We start from the raw sequence: 21,955 nt of genomic DNA on the forward strand, positions 1-21,955 counted from the left end.
AAATAGTGGACCACAGTTCAAATCCCAGATCGGGCAGCTTGCTTTCTTACTTTCCCTCTCTCTGTCTCTAGTCAAATTTTTAAACTTAATGACTGTGAATAAAATCAAATAATTCTTAAAAAAAAGTAATCATTTAAACTTACTGTCCTGTGAAAACAAAACTTACCCTCCTGAGAGAACAGGTAACACCACTCGAACAAATGGAGGATCGAATGGAAAGTTATCCTGAAAAGCAAATAAGCACGTTTAGTTCCTTGCAAGAACATCTCTAATACCACACTACTTTGAAGATCTTTAAATAGTCTATAAAGAATGCACACATTAATTATCTGATACTAGGCGAGGACCCTAACAGTAGAATTTGTACCAAAAAATAAAATGTAATAAAAAGCCAAGCAAATAAAAATTAAGATTAGGCCCCAAAAGAACAGTAGGCCGGTAAACTTCTGAATATGAGAAAGGCTCCCACTCTCCATAAAACTTCGTAGAGCAATCCCAATAGATCAGTCTTACGGCTGAAAGCCGGAGGAGGTGGATGGTTGTAACAATCACAAAGCCGGGGGTGGGGGACAGAACCCTCGAGAAGGGCCTTTCCCCCCTTGGGGTTTGAGAGGTTAACAAGCTGAGAACGACTCGAAGACCTGGGCCGCCCGAGGAGGTAGGGCAGAGCACAGGGCCACCAAAGAGAGGCGGCCTGGACAGCCCCCCACTGGCCGAGGGGCCCCTGAAAGACAAACTGCAAACCACCCTGACTGACAGAGCACCTTGGTCCCTTTTTGGTCCCTGTCTGGGTGAGGGTCTGGGCTCCTACCTCCTAAGGCCCTGACACGGGCAAACACAAATCCTCTTTGGATCTGAGGCTTCCAATTAATTAGCTCTACGCTTTTCCATATATAACGTCTGTAACTAAAAATAATGAGCCACAGGAGGCTTCGAGACGACAGGCTCAGAAAATAATAGGCACAGACCCACAAGGGACCACAGTGACAACAGATTCACTTTAAACTAACACTTCTGTCCACGCAAGGAAAACAAGACCAGACTGAGACCTGGCAAAGCAGCACGCTGTAGAAGGGGACCACCTGGCAACTCTGAAATTCAGAAGGACAGTAACTGAAATGAACAAACGCAAGACTTTAACCACAGAGGACACTTGGCAGAAGAGAAATAGAGTACTCTGGAAAAGCGGTTCAAACATGTCCAGAATTAATCTAGACAATGGGAAATACGAAAAATAAGAACCAGGGTAATATTGGGTCAATGAGAAAGCCATGATGCATTTCTGTATAGAAAAACAGAAAAATATGTCCTGACTTTCCTGACAACCTAACACAATTAAAAGACTTATCACACACCGTGGAGTCCTGGGAGAAGAAAGAACGGAGCAGAAGCAATATGTGGAGAGATGGTAGCTAACGATTTTCCAAAATCGACCAGAGACATCACCAACCTAGACATTGGTGTTCAATGAGAATGCTCTTCAAGGGACCCCCAGATGGCTAAATGGTTACATCACTGGACTCTCACATAGTCTACTGAGGTTCGAGTCCCAGACCCGGTGGCTTAAACTGACGCCAGGCACGTGTGTGTGCGTGCCCACGATCCTGAGAGGAGAATTGAGGAGAAGGGATTGTGGCATGGCCATCCCCTGCGAGGTGATTTCTTGCTTTCTGTCTCTCTGGCAAGCCCAAGCACCCTACAGCAAAAATCTCTCTCTCAAAAAAAAGAAAATGTTGGGTCAGCAGTTAGTGTAATGGCTATGTTGCTGGACTCCCATGTAGTCGAGTCCCAGACCCGGTAGCAGAAAAATATGTCCTGACTTTCCTGACAACCTAACACAATTAAAAGACTTATCACACACCGTGGAGTCCTGGGAGAAGAAAGAACGGAGCAGAAGCAATATGTGGAGAGATGGTAGCTAACGATTTTCCAAAATCGACCAGAGACATCACCAACCTAGACATTGGTGTTCAATGAGAATGCTCTTCAAGGGACCCCCAGATGGCTAAATGGTTACATCACTGGACTCTCACATAGTCTACTGAGGTTCGAGTCCCAGACCCGGTGGCTTAAACTGACGCCAGGCACGTGTGTGTGCGTGCCCACGATCCTGAGAGGAGAATTGAGGAGAAGGGATTGTGGCATGGCCATCCCCTGCGAGGTGATTTCTTGCTTTCTGTCTCTCTGGCAAGCCCAAGCACCCTACAGCAAAAATCTCTCTCTCAAAAAAAAGAAAATGTTGGGTCAGCAGTTAGTGTAATGGCTATGTTGCTGGACTCCCATGTAGTCGAGTCCCAGACCCGGTAGCTTAAACTCACGCCGGGCACATTTGCGTGCGTGGCCAAGATCCCGAGAGAAGAATGTAGGAGAAGGGATTGTGGCATGGCCATCCCCTGTGAGGTGATTTCTTGCTTTCTGTCTGTCTTTCTCTCTGGCAAGCGTAAGCACCCTACAGCAAAAATATCTCTCTCTCTCTCAAAAAAAAAAAAAAAAAAGAAAGAAAGAAAAAGAAAATGTTGGGACCAGCAGTTAACCTAGAGGCTATGTCACTGGACTCCCATGTAGTTGACCGTGGTTCGAGTCCCAGCCCTGGTGGCTTAGACTCACGGGTGTGTGTGCGTGCATGCCCAAGATCCTGAGAGGAGAATGGAGGAGAAGGGATTGCAGTGTGGCCATCCCCCCTGGGGGGTGATTTCTCGCTTTCTGTCTGTCTCTCTCTGTCTTTCTGGCAAGCGCACACTTCCTATAGCAAAAACCTCTCCAAGAAAAAGAGAAAAAAGGAAAATGTTCTCAAAATGAAATACGGATAAAGGTGTTTTTGTATTTGCAGATCTGTATTAAAGAAAACACTAGGGGCTATTTTAAACAGGAGAAAGATGACTCAGGTGGACACCTGGAGAACGAAGAGCAAGAGCAGAACACGCGATGCTCGTGAGTACGACCGACAGCAGTGAGGCGCACGGTTTAGGGAAACGGAGAACTAAACACGTCACACTTCTGGCAGGGAGTACACGGACCCAAGGTGTTCCAAGGTCTTTGCATTATCGAGGAAAACGACATACAGAAACGAACACAATTACGTTAAGACTCTGACGAGTCAGCAAGGTACACTGGAGCTGTAACGCAGTAGGGAAGAGGAGGTAAATGAGGGACTGTCAAGCTAACCGAGGTGGGAAACTGCAGCGATAAAGCAAATCCAGGCTGGCCTCTAAGTTGGTGGTTAAGGGAGCCAGATTTCACATGGCTGACCACCTTCTGACTCCCACCCCCAGCAGCTTGAAAACAAAAACAACAACACACCGGAGGGGCCAGAAGGTGGCAGTGACTAAGGCGGCTGGATTCCACATAGCTGACTGCAGTTCAAATCTGGACTCAGAGACTTGAAAAACATGCCAGGCGCTGTGTGTGTGGGTGCCCAAAGTCCTGAGAGGAGGATGGAGGAGAAGTGGCTACTGTGTGGCCATCGCCTCCTGGGAGTAGACCGATCAATCGATCTCTCTCTCTCTCTCTCTCCCCCTGGCGAGCACAGGGGCCCTGTAGTAAAACTAAAAAACAAAAATAAAACACCACACCAGACGCATGCTCAGAAGGATGGAGAAGTGGAGGAGGAGGAGAGGGGATTATGGCGGGACCACCTCCCGCTGCTTTCTCCATCTCCGTCTCTCTGTGACGAGCTCACATGCCCTCTGGCAATTAAAATAATGGCCCCAAGGAGAAACAGGACCAGGAAGTAAGGCGGACAGATACACATCACCCGTAAGCGTGGACTGAACCTGAAAACCAGCGGTAACGATAAATGCAACGGACCAGCTGCTCCGATGAGAAGACCACGGTCGGCAGACTTGATAAAAGGCTGACGCGTGAAAGGAGGAAGATGGGACTGAAGAGGGAGAGCACGCCTCATCCGATTCTCAGACTGCCGAGCACAGTTCTCTTTTCCAAATGCTCAGTTCCCAGAAACTGGAGTGTCCGGAAGCACACGAGATTTGGAAGCAGAAGTGCCCCAGAGTGTCGGAGGTCAGCTCCTTGCCTGCCAAGAGGCCAGGAAACACCCCTCACTCTCCTGAGCAGGTGGGTAGGGAAGCGGCCTAGCACCTCGACTGCAGAGGTGTCAGGACGTCGAAGGAATGCCTTCTGATTTCTGTGTTCAAACTGGACGGGATTAAGGGGATTACTCATGCCTTTTTAAAAAGCAATTGGAGGGTAAGGGCCTAAAAAAAGAAAAAAGTGTTTCATCCAGTAATTTCCAAGGACCACGAAAACAGAGAAGAATACGCAGCATCATGTTGGTAACTTAACTGATGCCCTCCCCCGCCTACACTCCACCGAGGCTCTGAGGAACACGCGATTATGAAAATGCAATCCTGCAAGCAGAGGAAGAGAAAGCACACTTCTAATAATAATCGAGATTCTCTTAAATTTCTACTGCAGGTTAAAACAAAGACATCGACTTAGTGACAGTTATAACGCGCATCTCGGCAAGCTGCTCACCTGTTATCCAGAAGGTAACAGACATAATCAAAGCCTCGGATGCGAGGCCTGGCAGAACTAGCCTCATGTAACCGCCTGTTCAGATCTTTAAGGGTGCGATCCCAGGCGAGTGACTGGGAAACCTTTTAACTGGTCACGTTGCTCAGAACGATTCTTCTACGTAAAAACCTGAGGACCCCAACTCACAAACTCTGACCCTGCCACTCAGCAATCGACATTCCACAGAAACAAAGAGATCTCTTAGGAGAAAGGAGAGGTTGAGGATGACTAGTAAGACGGCAGTTTGAGTTGCTTCAGTCAGCAGACCAACTCAGAAACGGAACCTCGGGCTTGGCAAAGACCTCCTGAAGTGACGTGATTTCCGACTTATCTCGGCTTCCAAGGCAATTCTTAAAAACGAGGAGTATTCTAATTTTGAAAGACTACATCACCAGATGGCTCTAAATAGTCACTTCCATATCTTCCGCTGAAATCCACCTCGCTGTGACGTGACTTGGGTCTGGCTCGATGCCCTGTGTTCATCCAAAACAAGTAAAGAAACGAACGCTTCCACATGGACCGTCTCTGGGACAGTGGGAGACGAGCGAGCGTGGCCTCCAAGCTCTCCTCTCCAGACCCAAGGTCAGCCGACCATCTCAGGACAAGAACAGGGTCTCCTCTCCATCCTGGCTACTCTACTCAAGGGGCCGACGTTTGTCTAAATGAACCCTCTTCTACTACCACCTCGGAATTCTATTTGGTAATTCCAGCGTGGCCTGAGAAGTGTTAGAACCGCTTCCTTATAAGCACGGCCCAGTCCCCTGACCGCGCCGCAGCCAGGCACCCGCTCCCGCCCCACGTCCCCGCTCAGCGTCACGTTCCATGTCACGGTCATGCTTACTCTCCGTGACTCTCAAGTGGTCACTGTGGACACCTGAGGCCATAAGTACACATTGTCCTGGCTCTTTGCTGTGGAGGTTTCTTCCTGAATCGTACCTGCTATCCTCCCAGTAAAATAACGTGGCCACTCGGTTTAAGGCCCTCTACATGAGGTCAGTTACATCGGGGCACTCACAACCCTCCCAGGTCTCTTAAATACTCCAACTCGGGGCTGGCAGATGGCATAGTGGCTAAGGTGACAGACTCCCACGTGGCTGATAGCAGTTCAAGTCCCAGACTCAGCAGCCTGAAACTCATGCCGGGCATGTGAACGTGCTTGTCCAAACTCCCGAGAGGAGAATGGAGGAGAAGGGATTATCCCCTGGGGGGTGATTTCTCATTTTCTCTGTCTCTGCCAAGCTCAAGCACCCTATGGCAAAAATCTCTCCTTAAAAAAAAAAAAAAAAAAAAAAAAAAAAAAAAAAAAGAAGAAGAAAGAATAAAGGATAAAAAGAAGAAATACTCCAACCCTAGAAAAGATCCTTCTTTCCAGTATCAGGAGCCATGGTACAGAAACAAATCGAATAGAATTTCAGCTATTTACTTCCCAGACCGCCCCTCCCTGAAGTCCCACCTACAGCAGGAAAATGCAATGCCAACACCTGCAGTCCCAAGCCCTCCAGTCTCCTGGCCAAGATCTCCTATCCCCTTAAATATACTTCCCAAGGAGTGAGTAAGACAGGAGGGACACACAGGGCCTCAGCAGGTACCGGTAATGTTCTATGCCTTACGCCTGGGTTGGGCACGCAAGACATGATTTAGTATCACGTGTTCAGGTTCAAAGAATTACCCACGCATTTTTTTTTTAAAGATGCCTTTCTACGTTTTCTGGGGTTTGTTTTTCAGTGTTCCTTGGTTTTTACTTTCATCCTGCCACAGGAACCATTAAAAACGCAGTCATTAGCAACGTCAGTAAACATACCAGAATCACCTCCTAGGAAGACAACACACTTGACGACTGCAAGTTTCTACAATAACAAAACAAGGGGAAATACGGACATTTGGGCTATATCAAAAACCTTCAACCCCAAGACGAACACCCAAATAAGAACACAGACGCAAGCGCCCGGTAGGAACCCTTCGGAACGTATCCATGCTTCTTCTGCACGTCTACACGAGCAGTTCCTATCTGCTTGCCCCTTTCAAAACATTTCAGACCCGTGCACTGTCTCCTATCCCTTCCACCACCCTCGATGCGCTTCGCCGGTCCTCGCTCAGACGAACGTGAAAGGCCCAGTAATCCCTCCAAACCTGCTGTATCCTACCCACGCCCTGCTGAGCTGAGGGCAGGGTGGCTGTTTCAGCAGATGCTCTAGAACGAAACACATCAACCGGGCCCCTGCAGGAAACCTGTAAAGGGCTCTTCACTACAGAAAGGTAAGATGCCAGAAAGCCCCTTTACCGCTGCACCAGCTTCACTCCAGGACGACCACAGGCTCTTGAAGAGCAGGGTAAACTACGTTCTAGAGACCCCTCTCCTCCAGCCATCGACACTGAAGTCCACCTAACTAAAATCGGGAAAGATTATACGCACATCACGTACGTATCTCCTCTCGATTTAAAGAGCTAGGTCCGTATCATTCAAATAGATCTCCTCAGAAACACTTTCCAGATTATTTGTTTAATGACTCAGTGCCTTTTTTTTTTTTTTTTTTTTAATTTCCCAGACGATGCATGTACATGTCAGAGTGAGAGATGCAGGAGCATGGTCATACCATAATCCCTTCTCCTCCATTTCTCCCCCTTTGGGGACTTGGAGCCCAAATCCACACACATGCTTGTGTGAGTTTCAAGCCACCAAGGCGGGGACACAAACCACTCAGTGGGTAACATGGGATCCAGCTGATCTAACCACCAGGCCACAGGGAACTACGTGACCCTCTATGTATACTAAAGATTTTACGCCATTACATTTAATCCCACCTTCGTCTTAAATCATTAACGTGTTAGCTGAATTCCACTGCTATTCTTTCACTCACCTTTACTTTAAACATGCTTTAAAAAACTTTATTATCGATAAATGTAGCACAGAAATTCAGAAAAGCACATCAACAATGGAGGTTTACCTTCAGGAGTCACTGCCACGCCTGTGCCCGAGTACCCACGACTGTGGTCACGAAATGGACCACGCCAGTATCCACGCAGCCCGCGGACGCCCCCTTCAGCTCACAGCTCTCACTCCTGCCTGGGCTCCGTGCCCTACACGGGGTGGTAATTACAGCCTTGCTTCCACAGCTTCACCGCCCAAGTGCGAACCCATGAATCGATGTTTCTCCGTCTTTTTATTTTTGTTTCCCCAAGAAGCTTTTGCAGAAAAATTTTTCTAATCCTGCCTCTTCCCCCCCCACGAAACGTTAACATTGCAATATACTAGACATTGCTTCATGGTCTGTGGCCCTTTGGAGGGCTGTTTCAAGCCTGTGTCACTGTGAGGATCAATTTTCCCCATTGGGGTTGACATTGTTTCCACTTTGAATGCCTGTGCTAAAGAACATTAGTGTAGCCTAATTCTGAATGCTATATAAATGGGATTAAAAAGCGGATTTGGGGTCTGGTCTCTCTGGCTCAGTCCTGTGTGCAAGACCCCAGGATCCGTCCTGCTGCACACAGCTCTCTTCCATCTCATGAATCCCACGAGCCTCCCCGCCGTGGGACCGAACACCCTGTGTCCAGGCGTATCATGGACAACGTTGCCCTGACCGCTCTTGCCAACGTCCCCGGGTCCGCCTGAGGACCCAGTTCTTGCCCACGAGAATTCCAGAACTCCAGGGTACCAGTACCTCAGTTTCACCAAATTAACACCGTCTTCCAAAGCAGTTGTTCAAAGACACGCTCGTATTGGAAAGCATACGGGGGCCCATTACATTTTCTTACCTTAAAAGAGAAGTTAAGCAAAATATATTCTATGCCTTCTTTTTCTTTTAAGATCTGAAGATCGCTGTGCAGAGGACTATCAGGGTCGACCCTAAGAATTAAAAACAAACAAAAAAAAATGTAAACCAAAAACTTAAGAGATTTTTTTTTTTTTTTTTAATTTTTTAATTAAACTCACAAATGAATCAGTCCAAGAGCTAAAGCAGAGCCCTCGGGTAAGAGAAGGCCTAAAGCCGCCAAAAGCCCCAGGAGAAAGCTCACCATGACTGTCTCCAGCTCCCCAGGGAGAACACCCAAAGGATCCCAGTGCTCTACGGCACTGCTAATAAGGAGACCCGAGGTTGGCAATCGTGCTAAAGGCACACAGTCATACCCACGTGGTTTTTCACAAGAACGCTGGAAAATATCAGCATGCTTTCCTAAAGGTACTTTATTAAAAGGGTTCAAGGCGAGCGATGGGTCATGGGCGAGCCTGGCCGTGGACTCACCAGCAAGATCCAAACCTGCCTACAACTGCTCTCCACATACAGGCCCGACTCAGACCCAAGAATACATACTGTTGGGTTGCTGGAAAAGTCTTGACATATCTTTTCTAGGGCATTTCTTCTAGGCTTTTCTATGCGAAACTGCATCATGACTTTTCTGACAACCCGGTATTATTGCAGCCAGTCTCATCGAGGTATCCAGTACACGTTTGTCCCTGACGCCCATTACCTCGCTAACTCCACGAAGCGCATGATCCCACAGCGGGTCCCCCTCTGCTCCTTCCTCCTTCCCACTTTACTTACACCTTAGAAACAGCTCATTTTAACAATCTAAGAATTACTTCTGTAGAACAAGGCCTGATGTTCAGCAAAAGCCACAATATAAAGGTATCGCATTGGAAGGAAACCCCTCCACCATAACAGTCCTCCACGGTGAAGAGCAGGTAAGCACAGAAGGGCCACTTACTTCTGGAGTTTAACATGCCAGTCATATAAGCTGTCGTTTATGAGCTCCACTGAGTAAATCCCTGTGAAGACATAGGGCGGGTTACTCTTCCTTTGTTCATGTATCGCTCTGCGGTAAATGCACACACTAAGTAGCAAACCGAAGCTAGAAACCTTTGCCATTAAAATATGGAACTAAAGGTTGGGGCCAGTAGGTGGCGTGGTGGTTAAGGTGCTGGACTCCCACATGGTAGAACACAGTTCAAGTCTCACACCCGGCAGCTTGACAATCCCACATGTACATGAGGGCCCCAAATCCCAAGACAAAAATGGAAGAGAACGGATTGCAGAATAATCATCCTCCCTGGGGGCGGGGGATGCTTCGAGCTTTCCCTCGCTCTCCTCCTTTCTGGTGAGTGCACACACCTTATAGCAAATTTAAAAAAAAAGGGGGGAGTGTGATTTCATTGTTTAAACAGGGAGCGAGGGGTCATAGAAATCAACTTAGCCATAGTTCCCTGTCTGCGCATTTGCTTTCCAAAGCCACATTACTCTGAGTTTGCCAGGAGAGAAACGTCGCTTAGGAGGATCCAAAGCCACGGCAGAGTGGTAACACAACACCCAACGCTGCACCCACACGGGGAGACCTGAGTTTATGCCCCGAGGTCTCCCTGCACATGCTGGGAGCGGGGCCGCAGTGTCAGAACTCTGCCGGAGAACCTGTCTCTCTGTCTCTCTCTCTCCTGGAGAAAATAACTTTAAAAAGCAGACAGGGGCCAGCAGGTGGGGCAGTGGTGAAGGCACTGAATTCTGTCTGTCTGTCTGTCTGTCTCTCTCTGGCTCTCTCTCTCTGGCTCTCTCTCTCTGGCTCTCTCTCTCTGGCTCTCTCTCTCTGGCTGGCTGTCTGTCTGTCTGTCTATCTGTCTCTGGTGCACGCACGTGTCCTGTAGCAAACTGGAAAATCACGATAATAAAAAAATAAATACTTACTTGAGAAAACAAAGAAACAAAACCAATGCAAGCCTGAACTTGAGTTTCACATCCCCCAAATGAAGAGAGGAAACACTCTGCCCGGTTACGCGAAGTGACGCTTATCACCTGCAGAGACAGCAGAGATCCAGGGGCCTCACCTGTTTTGTAACTCTGTGATCGGTATATGTCCCTGAGTTCTTTCATCAGCCTGTCTGAGGCTTGCACTGACCCAGCCACCGCACCCTGAAACATAAAACTCGCAGTTTACCAGGGTCTACCGAGCCAAGGAATTACAGATTTAATATGCAAGAACCTGCCAAGTTTATGATGAGACTAAAGATGGGTCACTACTCAACATGCTGAGAAGTCTGAAAAGTTCAATGAAATAAAGGAATACCATGTTTCAAGAGGGTTATAAAACAGGCAGCGAGTCTAGTTCTCTTACTGCTCATTATTATCTGAAGAGAGAAGTGTAGCTGCCACGTCTAGACGACAGGCCCTGTGACAGCAAGAACTCGCTGTAAGTCTGCGCCAAACCCCGTCGGCTCTGGGGACTACCACCAGGCCCTCACCATGACACCACGTTTGGCGACAATTCAACAGAGTGCCAGTCACGAGGCTGCATGACAGTTACACTGCAGGTCTGAAGTTCTAGTTCAGGGATCATGAAACTGAGAGACAACACGTCTGCCTGCATGCAGCTTTTCAGTGCTGGGACGGCTGTGGCGATGAAAATGCCCCAGTATTTTATTCTAAGACGGAATATGGATGGAACTACGTTTTGAGCCTGTGAAATCTTGATCGTGCAAAACTAAAGATTTTAAAGGCCGCACCACACTTTGAAGTGGGGGGAAATAAGTTTACAGAGATATTAGTTCCTCCGTGACCTTGAACCAACTTAAATCTCAATGTTCACCTCTATAAATGATTTCATCTATGGCCGGGAAGCGAGGTCCCCAGGGCTTTAGCATAATGCCCGTCGTGTCAACGTGTGCAGAACTTAGAGCTGCTTCCTCTGTAACTCTCACAGACTGGAGTCAATCACAAGACACGGAGGACCATACAGTACCAACTCAGATGCCCCCAACTTTTCGTCATCAAAATACGGGCCCGGCTAAACTTCTTTAGTAAGAAAATGATTTGCTGAGGCCGGCAGGTGGCGTGATGGTTATTCGCTGGACTCGCTCGTGGTCAACCACGGACCTGGCGACTTGAAACATGCCCGGTCTCATGTGCACGTGCCCGAAAGCCTGAGAGGAGAGTGGAGGAGAAAGGACTGCGGCATGGCTACCCCCTCTGGGGGATGATTTCTGGTTTTCTGTCTCTCTGTCTCTCCAGTGAGCATATATACCCTATAGCAAAATTTTCTCTTAAAAAAAAAAAAAAAAAAAAAAAAAAACATGCCCGTCGTGTCAACGTGTGCAGAACTTAGAGCTGCTTCCTCTGTAACTCTCACAGACTGGAGTCAATCACAAGACACGGAGGACCATACAGTACCAACTCAGATGCCCCCAACTTTTCGTCATCAAAATACGGGCCCGGCTAAACTTCTTTAGTAAGAAAATGATTTGCTGAGGCCGGCAGGTGGCGTGATGGTTATTCGCTGGACTCGCTCGTGGTCAACCACGGACCTGGCGACTTGAAACATGCCCGGTCTCATGTGCACGTGCCCGAAAGCCTGAGAGGAGAGTGGAGGAGAAAGGACTGCGGCATGGCTACCCCCTCTGGGGGATGATTTCTGGTTTTCTGTCTCTCTGTCTCTCCAGTGAGCATATATACCCTATAGCAAAATTTTCTCTTAAAAAAAAAAAAAAAAAAAAAAAGAACTGCCAATTAAGTCATTAGGTTGTCTGGAAAGTTGTGACTTTTTTTTTTTTTAAATGTTTTTCTATGCAAAAATGAGTCATGACTTTCCCGATCACCTAATAAGATACGAAGACACTGAAGGAGGGAGAGTAACCTGCCCGCTTACAACACATGGCATCCACTGGGGTAAAAACCCATTCGCTGTGCTTGAGGCCCTGTGTCCTAGACAGGGCAAACGGCCCTCAGATGGCGTTGCGAAATGGCTCTCAGTGCTCAGACCGACAGCCGCACTGCCACTGGACGTCCCCGCCCTCTCTGGGCATCTGGTCTACACATGCCATCCCCGTTTCTTTTTCACGCCAATCATCCAAAGGGGAAGTACTGGGTCGTCGGAAAAGTCATGACACATGTCTGCAGAGAAAAACACATTGCAACTTCTCAAATGACCCAGTATCATCTCTTCACTTCCCAGAGCCGAGGAAACTGAAGCCACACCGGTGCGTTTTTCACCAAAGTTCCTGTCACACTCCTGTGCTGCTTCACAGAAAAGATGTTAAGTCAAAAAGAGAAATTCCTTTTGGCTTTCGGGGCAGGGAGGACCACAGGTGAGTGTGCTGGAGAAGGACCGGGTCCTGGATCTGAACGCACGGCTTCCACGGGAGCAGCAGCAGAGGAGACACCAACAGGATATTAAAGGGGCACCCTAAGGCACCAGCAGGCGGTTCCAGGACGCGAAGGGCATGTCAACGGGGCAGAAAGTGACCAAGTGACAATCAACCGGGGCCACAACACACTGCACCCAGCACTGTGGCCAGGCAGCAGGAGGAGGCAGCTGCCGGAAGCCCAGTGAGCCGGGGGCGTTACCTGCGACAGCGTAACCACAACGCCCAGACTCCGACCTGTGGGCACGCTTACATTTAGGTGGTCTTGCCTTTGCGTCTTCCGAATTTTCTCCAATATCGCCAAATTTTCTTTTTCAATTCCTTCATCCTCTGACTTCTTCCCACTGATAGGCTCTTCTTCCTTCATTTCGTAGTGATCCAAGTCTTCTATATCCTGCAAAAAGGAGGAGGTACTAGCGTGTTCCAGTACGCTTCTTATGCCCACATTTAAGGTATCCTTGACTCCGCATGAATAGGAGAGAGATGTGTATTCTACCAGGGAGGGGGACGCCTCCACCTTAAATTCTAACGTCCCCTCCTTTTATATCCTAAATACTGTTTAAAAGCCAGGCTCAGAGTAAAACAGATCTATGAGCTTCACAAAGTCAGAATTATGACCAAGTAAGTCATCTTTTAAATCTCCTAGCAATAAGAACTTTTAAAACAGTTTAACAGCAGATATCAAGAACTTCATTAATTATTCACATTTGTTCCCCAGAAACTCGACTTCCAGAATTCTACTCTGAGAAACGAGTCCTACATAGGAACATTTGAAGGCATAAAGATGCTTACTTTGGCCTTAGAAGCACAAAAATAAACAAAATTCCCACGTGCAACACCAGCAGACAATGTCAGGCTAGTGGCGTGGTGGTTAGAGATGCTGGATCCCACATGAATGACTATGAGGTTCGCGTCCCAGACCCAACAACTTGGAAAATATGCCAGGCAGGGGCCGGCAGGTGGTACGGTGGTTAGAGTATCCGACTCCCACATGGCTGACTGCAGCTCAAGTCCCAGACCTGGTGGACTGCCTTCTCACTTTCCCTTTCTCTCTCTGGTCAAATTTTAAAATAACAACAAATAAAATTAAGTAAATAATTATTTTAAAACACCACCACCCCCCAGGCACATGTGGATACATGCCCAAAATCCTGAAAGGAGAGAAGGGGCTACGGTGTGGGCATCCCTTCTGGGGGTGCTCTCTCACTTTCTCTCCTCCTCTCTGTCCCTCTCCAGTGAGCCTGTGTGCCCCACAGCACATAAACAAACAAAAAAAGACTCAATGTGACACAGAAAGAGGCATGTCTGTCTCTAATCCAAGGTTCCTAACCATCTGCCTTCCATAGCCAATCTTGCTCTGCACGACTCAAACACACCAACCTTCCTCTCCCGAAACAAGAGCATCTGGTGCTCAAGACTCCTCTGGGCCTTTTCATCGTAGTGCCCCAGAAAATCTTTTTACCTACTCTGACACCTCCCAAGCCCAGTCTCCTGCATCTCTAGATTTCCAAAAATGTTGCTACCCCTTAGTGATCTGCGAGGGTAAAAGGAAAGGAGCACAACTCTGAGAACGGCGTCCGCCTCGCTGGGCCCCGGGCCCATGGGGAAGGCCGAACGTTCCCATGCAGTTAACTCTTCTATAGCAAATTGCAGGAAAACATTACAGCTCTTTACCACCTCTCAAAGTCCTTCTAACTAAAGAATTTTAAGAATTATTTTACTGCCAGACTCACAACACAAAGCGAGCCTACAGCTACCTTCTATGTGCGGAGGCTTTCTGAAAGCGCATCTTAAAATCCCAAATCAGGAAAACAAGGTAAAAGCCTGAAATCAATTCTAACATCCAAAACAGGGAAAAATGAATCAAGACCATGGAACTCATACACCTTCTCTCTGGCCAACACAGAGACGTCGGCCTTCGGTCTGCAAAGCTTCGGTCTAAAAAGCTCTCAAATCACATCAGTGACTGAAAACTGACAGGCCTAAACTCAACGCCTTTGGAACCGGCCCTCCTAAACTTACTCTGGTTTAACTGTGTCCCCTCTAAAATTCAGATATTGCCAATGCAATGGTATTAAGAAGTGGAGTCCCTAAGAGGTGACTGGACCCTGAAGGTTTCTTCCTGGTTAACGGGATTAAGGCCCTTATCAAAGAAGCTTCCCCGAGTGAGCCGAGCGTTTGACTGGTTTGCTCTCCCGCCCGCCACCTCCTGCCACGGGCTGACTAACAAGAAAGCCCTCACCAGACAACCAATGCTGTCATCTGGACTGAACTCGCCCGTCTCTAGAACTGTGAGGAGCCAGTGTCTGCCATTATAAATGACCCAGTCTTAGCATTCTGTAATAGCAGCACAGAGCAGGCTGCAGCAAAATTCTTAGATGATCACTCAAGAAGAGTTGTACACTTCTACCAAGCAGTCCCTGAAATGTTCTCAAACTTTTCTTATGACAACACAGAAGCTTTTTTAACTTAGTAGTTCCTCTTCCTAAAAAGAACCACACACACACAAAAAGTAAAATAACAAAATACATGTTAAACGTTGACTATTAAATATAATTTTAGTGCTAAATTTTCAGAGCTCCTTTTTTCCAGGAAATCAAATCCAAGGAATTCAGATAAAACAGCTTGCTCAAAGACTGAGCATGAGAGGTAAAACCAGAGTTTAGAAATTATATTCTCAGACCAGCAGGTGGCATGGTAGTTAAAGGTACTGGACTCTCACACGGACAACTATGGTTCGAGTCCTAGACCAAGTGGCTTGAAAATCATGCTAGGTATGCATATGTGTGTGCCAAAATCCCAGGAGGAGAGCAGAAGAGAAGGGGTTGGGGCATAGCCATCCCCTCTAGGGGAGTGATTTCTCACTTTCCCTCTCACTGTCTTTCTCTCTGGAGACACTCAACCTATGGCAAAAACAAAAACCAACAAAAATTGTATTTCAATCCAAATATAACATGCTTTTCATTATTCCACATTAACACTACTTTATAAAGGAGCTTCAAAGGTTACTAATGTGTTCAAAAGTGGTATTTGTAAAACGTCACTCTTATATAAGATACATACTTCAGCCATCTCTTCCTCCTCCTCCTCTTCTGAGGTCACTTCCTCTGTCGTCCCATTCTGAAACGCAGAAAGAACGTGCCAGGGCTGAGCAGAACCACCATGCTGAGCGTGCTGGTGCCCACAGCTGTCAGGACACCCGGTCCGTCACCTGTCACTGCAGATGGTCCCACGCACGCACAGCTTATTACAACTAAAGCACTTGTTTCAAAATCCGACTTCCATTCGACACACATCTGCTAGCTTTTTCAAAAGAAGCAATGTTGAACGATTCGAATTAATGGACGTCTTAGGGATGGACAAAGGCAAACAGTCAGACATAAGGCAAAATTGATAAAATTTTCAAAGTATCTGCTTTAACACAAGAAAACATCTTTCTACTATGGTCATGTATGTTAAGATCAATGGCTTATTCTACTTAAAATAAATACCCTAAACTATTGATTCCTTACATTATATACCTTTTGAACTCTAAAAAATCCTACATCTTGACATAAATTTAACCGCCTTAGATTTAAAAAGATTGGATGTGCTGTAAGGGAACAGACACTTAACAAATCTAAAAAGTAAAATAAAGACCACTTCGCTGAAGAGTTTTTTTTTTTAATAAAACTTATTTATTTGTTATTATTTATTTTTAATTTGACCAGAGAGAGAGAGAAAGGGTGAGAAAGCAAACCACCAGGTCCAGGACTTGAACCACGGTTGGCCATGTGGCAGACCAGCATCACAACCACCATGCCACTTGCTGGCCTTAAAGAGAGGATTAAAAAAAAAAAACAAACAAACAAAAAAACATGTTATTTACCAGAGAATCCTCTGTACAAGGCCAAATTTATCAGTCGCTCACAAATGAGTCTGATGGGGTTTTAAGGAAGGGCCTTCATACCCAATTTTGGCAAAATTCAAAAAGACAACGTTTCCTGGGGCAGAGAGACACAGCTCTCCAGGAGGAAGTTTCTAAATGAATCTTGAACCATAAAGGTTGGCTTAGGATAAGACCTAGGATACTTAAAAGATCGAGAACGAGGATCCGGAAAGCAAATCAGAACCAGCAACATTTCCAGAAGTATCTAAGCACCTGCCCTTGGCTACTTTGATCACAGGATTCTTTTTTCTTTTTCTTTTCTTTTTTTTTTTTTTTAGAGGTTTTTGCTATAGGGCGCGTGCGCTCACCAGACAGACAGAGAGAGACAGAGACAGAAAGCGAGAAATCACCCCCTAGAAGGGATGGTCATGCCGCAATCCCTTCTCCTCCATTCTCTTCTTGGGATCCTGGGCACGCACGCACACGCGCCGGCGTGAGTTTTAAGCCACCGGGTCCGGGACACGAACTGCGGTCGACTACGTGGAGTCCAGCGACATAGCCATCACACTAACTGCTGGTCCCAGAATTCTTTTTTCTTAAAAAAATGATTTAATTTTATTTATTATTATTTTTATTTGACAGAGGGAGAGAGAGACAGAGAGAGACAGGAAGAATGCAAGTCACTAGGTCTGGGACTCAAACCATGGTTGGCCACGTGGAAGTCCAGCGCCTTAACCACCACGCCACCTGCTGGCCGCAATGCATAATTCTTAAGAAAGCCGTTATCAGAGTGTGCGTCTTCTGGACTGTGGCGCTGGAGAATGCCATGTGGGCACACATAGCCACTCATACAGCTGACCCTTGACCAACACAGGTTTGAACTGCCCAAGTCCAGTTATGTAGTTTTTTTCAGTACTATAAATGTATTTTCTCTCCCTTATGATTTCCTTAATAGTTTTTTTTTTTCCTAGCTTACGTCATTGCAAGAATCCAGGTTGTAATACAGATGACACACACAACGTGTGTTAGTCCACTGCAGGTTATCAGTAAGGCTTCCGGTCAACAGTAGGCTGTTAGCACTTCAGCATGCAGGAAGTCGAAAGTTATTCGTGCATGTTTAATTGGGGGGGGGCAGTGCCCCTAACCTCCATGGTGCTCAAGGGTCAACTATATGAGGTGACATCACAAGTTCAAAGAAAAATGGAATTTGTTTATTTTGGTACAAAAAAAAAAAAAAAAGCTGAAATGAAGCAACCAGGTGGTATGGTGGTTACGGTAGCTGGATCCCACATGGCTGACTGTACAGTTCAAGTCTCAGACCTGGCAACTTGGACAACACACTGGGCATGCATGCATGCATGCCCCTAATCCCAAGAGAACAGAGAAGGGACTGCGCTGTGGCCATCCCCTCTGGGGGGTGCTTTCTCACGCATCCTCTCCTGTTTCTCTTCTCAGTGAGAGCATGTGCCCTGCAGCAAATTTAGAGAATGTTTTTCATTCATGCATTATTTTTATAATACACCTTTTCCATGAACTTTGTGAAGATCGCCCTATTTGTTTTAAATCTGCATCTCTTTAGAAATGTATTATTTTTCTCCTGGAAATTACACAGAACAGGAAGCGAGCAGCAGGCCCCAAATGCTGTGTTGTCCTCCTCTTCCTTTCCCTAAGCTCCACATTCCAAACCAGACTACCTTTGCAGTTCAAGACGAAACCTAACCTAAAAGCCTCCCACACAAGTTTGGGTGCATCAGAGACCAAAAGGGCATTTTCGAAAATGCTCGTTTCGAAGCCTGCCCCGAGCATTTGGGCTGATTCTAGTGTGCACCCAGGCCTGTGACCTCCGAACCAGTCCTCGCTCTTCACAAGTGAGAAAGCCGAGCACCCAAAGCCCCTGCCAAGAGGGAAGCAACAGAATTAAACACAAAGCCAGGTAGGGCTGTGAAACCCAAGACGGACTTCACTTGCCCACTTTCTGAAACCCCACCAAGATGGCAAAGGAATTTTAGGAGAAAAAGCCCACGCAGCACTAGAAAAACAGCGCTCGAGTAGGGCACCATCAGGAAACCAAAACTAGGGGACGTCTTTGAAGACGGGAGACAGAATGAGACCGCTAGTCTCCAGGGAGCTGCCGTCCAGTCCAGATAACGGACTCCGCTGCAGAAGTAACAGGCCTGCTGCTGCTCTAGTTTCCTTAAGACAGGTGTCTCACTCGTGTTGTCATCTCCCTGCTTCGGCCCCTGCGTAGTGGGGCCACAGCAATAGGACACCACCCCCAATTCTTGTTTTAAACGGTCTTGCTATGTTGTACCACCCAGCCTCGGCCTCCCGAACCCCTGGGATGACAGGCTTGCGGCACCATGCCTGGCCTTTAGGTCAGACCAGGAAACCAGACCATCCACGTGGTCCCCGCCTGTGAAGCACAGGGTCTGACACACAGCGGGGCCGGGACAGGGCTTCCCGCGTTCCCAAGAATCACTGCCCCCTGCTAAACTTGCCCCATGGTCAGTGAGGCTCACTCTCCATGCTACAGGAAGCCCAGCTCGATGACATCTCACTGTGGATGTGGGAGCAGGGGACAGAAGAAAGTGTTTAACACAACACAGCAGGACTTCTTCCTTTGATACGGCAGCTGGAAGCCCCCCTGCCGGCATCTCCCCATACATGGGAAAACACGGATCCTGCAAACCAGGAGGCGGCGGCTACAGAGGACAGAGGGTTCTGAGGACAGCCACGTCAACAGCAGGGACAGATCAGTGTGTGGACACCTCAGCTGGAAATGAGCAGCTCATGGGTGTCGCCAGGTAGCTGAAGAAAACTAGCTACCTGAAATCAAGGGCCCAAAGCCAATGAGCAGAGTGAGCGGCCTGAAACATTACTAATGACGGGAATAAAGCGGAGTCTTAACGCACCTAATTGGAACCCAGTAACTAAGTGACTGCAGCCGCAGTCCCGGCCCCAGGGGCGGCTTTCTCACTCTCCTTCTCGCTCGCTCGCGCTCTCTCTCGCTCTCTCTCTGGTGAACACATGAGCCCTCCGGCAAATGTAAAAATAACAACAATAATCATCATAATTGATCAAATTAAATGAACAATTCTTTAAAATACCAAATAATAAAAACTAATGTCTAAGTAGGTTACGTATTAGCAAGAAGAGTCGTCATCCTTACTGGCACCCGAGACAGCGTTTCGGCCCCTGAGCATTGGAGAGCGTTACTTTACCTGGCCCGTGGGCAGGGGCTGATCTAGCAGCTCGGCATCCAGGTGCTTCGGGAGGTTATACAATCTGCAGAGTTCACATATCAGCCACTTCAGCTGCTGCCGAAGCTACAAAACACATCGCAGTAAAGAAGCGTTACGTTCAAGAGCCCTGGGAAGACACGAGTCATGCTACGACTACCTCCTCGGTCCAGCAGGAAACGACAGGGCTGCCCGTGCGCGACTGCAGCCCGCAGCAGAGCGACGGTCACGGCGGTATCTTAGGGGCACTGCCGTGACGAAGCTCCCGTGGCCAGGAGCGCGCCCTGCAAGTGACACTGGCAGATCAGGCCAACGAAAAGGCAAAGGAAGGAAGTTCTTGCTATGTTCGACTTCCAGCTGCCTAACTGCTAAGAACAGGGGCACTGTTTTTGCACGTGGTTTACAAAAACTATATATTCCAGAGTCCCCTGGAAACCCATGCCCGCTGTGTGTGTGTGCGTGCCCCAAAATCCCGAGAGGAGACTGGAGGAGAAGGGACTGCGGCGTGGCCATCCCCCCTGGGAGGTGATTTCTCGCCTTCCGTCTGTCTCTACGGCAAGCACACATGCCCTATAGCAAAAATTTCTCAAAGAAAAAGAATCTAGGTGACCTTACATAGGGCATCTAACTCTGAGGCTGAGTCCCTTCATTTATGAAACAAAGAAAGCAAAACTTTCTCAGAATGGTAAGAAATTCAATAAAACTGTCGTGAAAACTCTTGGCGGTTAGTAAGCTCTTTAACACCCATCTGAAAAAAATAAGACTGCAAGGGAAACGGCAGAGAGTAACTCCGTAAATCTCTGTTTCAAAATCCAGATTATTTTGTAAGCGCATTTACTCTAAGCAAGTAAGCAAGGTAAATTAGGTGCACAAACGTGGTTTTCGTTGTTTCCAGTTTATTTCTGTGTGTAAGTTTAGCAGTCACGGTCTGAGAGGAAAGATCAGTCCTCCCTACACCCTAAGGGGAGCTTGTGAGGCAACTTCCTTGCTGGGTCGGGACACTTTTCTGGGTGTCTCTGACCGAAAAAAGAGAGGAAGAGAAAGGAGCAAGTGTGTGGAGGATGAAGAAAACAGACACAGGGTGGAAAGGGCTAAATGAAGCCAAGCAGCCTCCCCAGAGTAGACCAGGAGCAGGTGGAAACAGGAAGGCCGAGCACTAAGTGAGAGTGAACGGCATCCCACGCCTGAAAGGAAGCAGAGCCCGCTGCGGACGGCCACCCAACCAGCACGTGCCGTAGATGAGGCGGGCGGCCTGGACACTCTGACCTCTGACCCTGGCACAGGAGGAGCCCCGGGGATGCTGTGGGAGAGGCAGCAGTGGGGACAGTACCAAGCGACAAGAAAACGGGGTAATGGATCTCCCAGGAACTTCCGCTCTATACCCTCCTCTCTGCAGGAAAAAATAAAGTATGTGAGGGATGCAGGGGAGAAACGAAGATGGTGGAGGAGGAGGATTTAAGAGTGTCCACAAGGTATGACCGCATGGCGAGCAGGACCAGTGGATGGTATAAAGGTTACGTCACTGGACTCCCACATAGTCAACCATGGCTCAAGTCCTGGACCCGGTGGCACACCTGGCCCGTGTGCGTGCGTGCCCAAAATCCCGAGAGGAGAATGGAGGAGAAAGGACTGTGGTGTGGCCATCCCCCCAGGGGGTATTTCTCACTTTCTCTCTCTCTGGCAGGCACCTGCACCCATAGCAAAGATCTCTTGGGGAAAAAAAAAGGAGGGGGGGCATGAAGGACAATGTTAGGGGGCTGGCAGGTGGTGTGGTGGTTAAGGGTGCCAGACTCCACATGGCTGGCTGCGGTTCAAGTCCCAGACCTGGTGGCTTGCTTTCTCACTTTCCCTCTCTCATTCTGTCCCTCTCTGCTCAAATCAAAACAAATAAAGTTAAAGTTAAATTATTATTTTTTAAAAAAAGAACAATGATGATGCTGGAGACCGTGGGGGGAGGAGGGTGGGAAATGGGGGAGGGTGCGAGGGAAGGAATCGAGGAGAAGCAGCAGCAGAACATTTAAGAGACCTAAATGGAAAGAAATCTGTTTATTAGAATGTATATGTTAATGTCTTTGACTGGACCCATATGCAGTGTATTCAGGATGGGAAAATTCATTTGGTATGCTGTAATGATACACAGTAATTGAATTGTAAAAAATAAACAATTTTTTAAAAATTTAGTTACTATAGTTTAGG

The 21,955-nt window shown here is 47.6% G+C and overlaps 1 protein-coding gene across 1 annotated transcript in view; it reads right to left on the minus strand.

Moving 5' to 3' along the window:
• Positions 1-21,955, minus strand: part of UBE2Q2 (ubiquitin conjugating enzyme E2 Q2) — a gene marked incomplete at its 5' end in the record, with an annotated part of 42,450 nt that overhangs the window by 14,899 nt on the left and 5,596 nt on the right. Inside the window, 7 exon segments of the mRNA XM_014585005.2 lie at positions 167-225; positions 8,284-8,374; positions 9,235-9,295; positions 10,343-10,427; positions 12,906-13,046; positions 15,716-15,772; positions 19,742-19,846. Coding sequence (XP_014440491.1) covers positions 167-225; positions 8,284-8,374; positions 9,235-9,295; positions 10,343-10,427; positions 12,906-13,046; positions 15,716-15,772; positions 19,742-19,846 — 599 coding nt within the window.

Source organism: Tupaia chinensis, unplaced genomic scaffold, assembly GCF_000334495.1.
Source record: "Tupaia chinensis unplaced genomic scaffold, TupChi_1.0 Scaffold000078_1, whole genome shotgun sequence".
Lineage (NCBI taxonomy): Eukaryota > Metazoa > Chordata > Mammalia > Scandentia > Tupaiidae > Tupaia > Tupaia belangeri.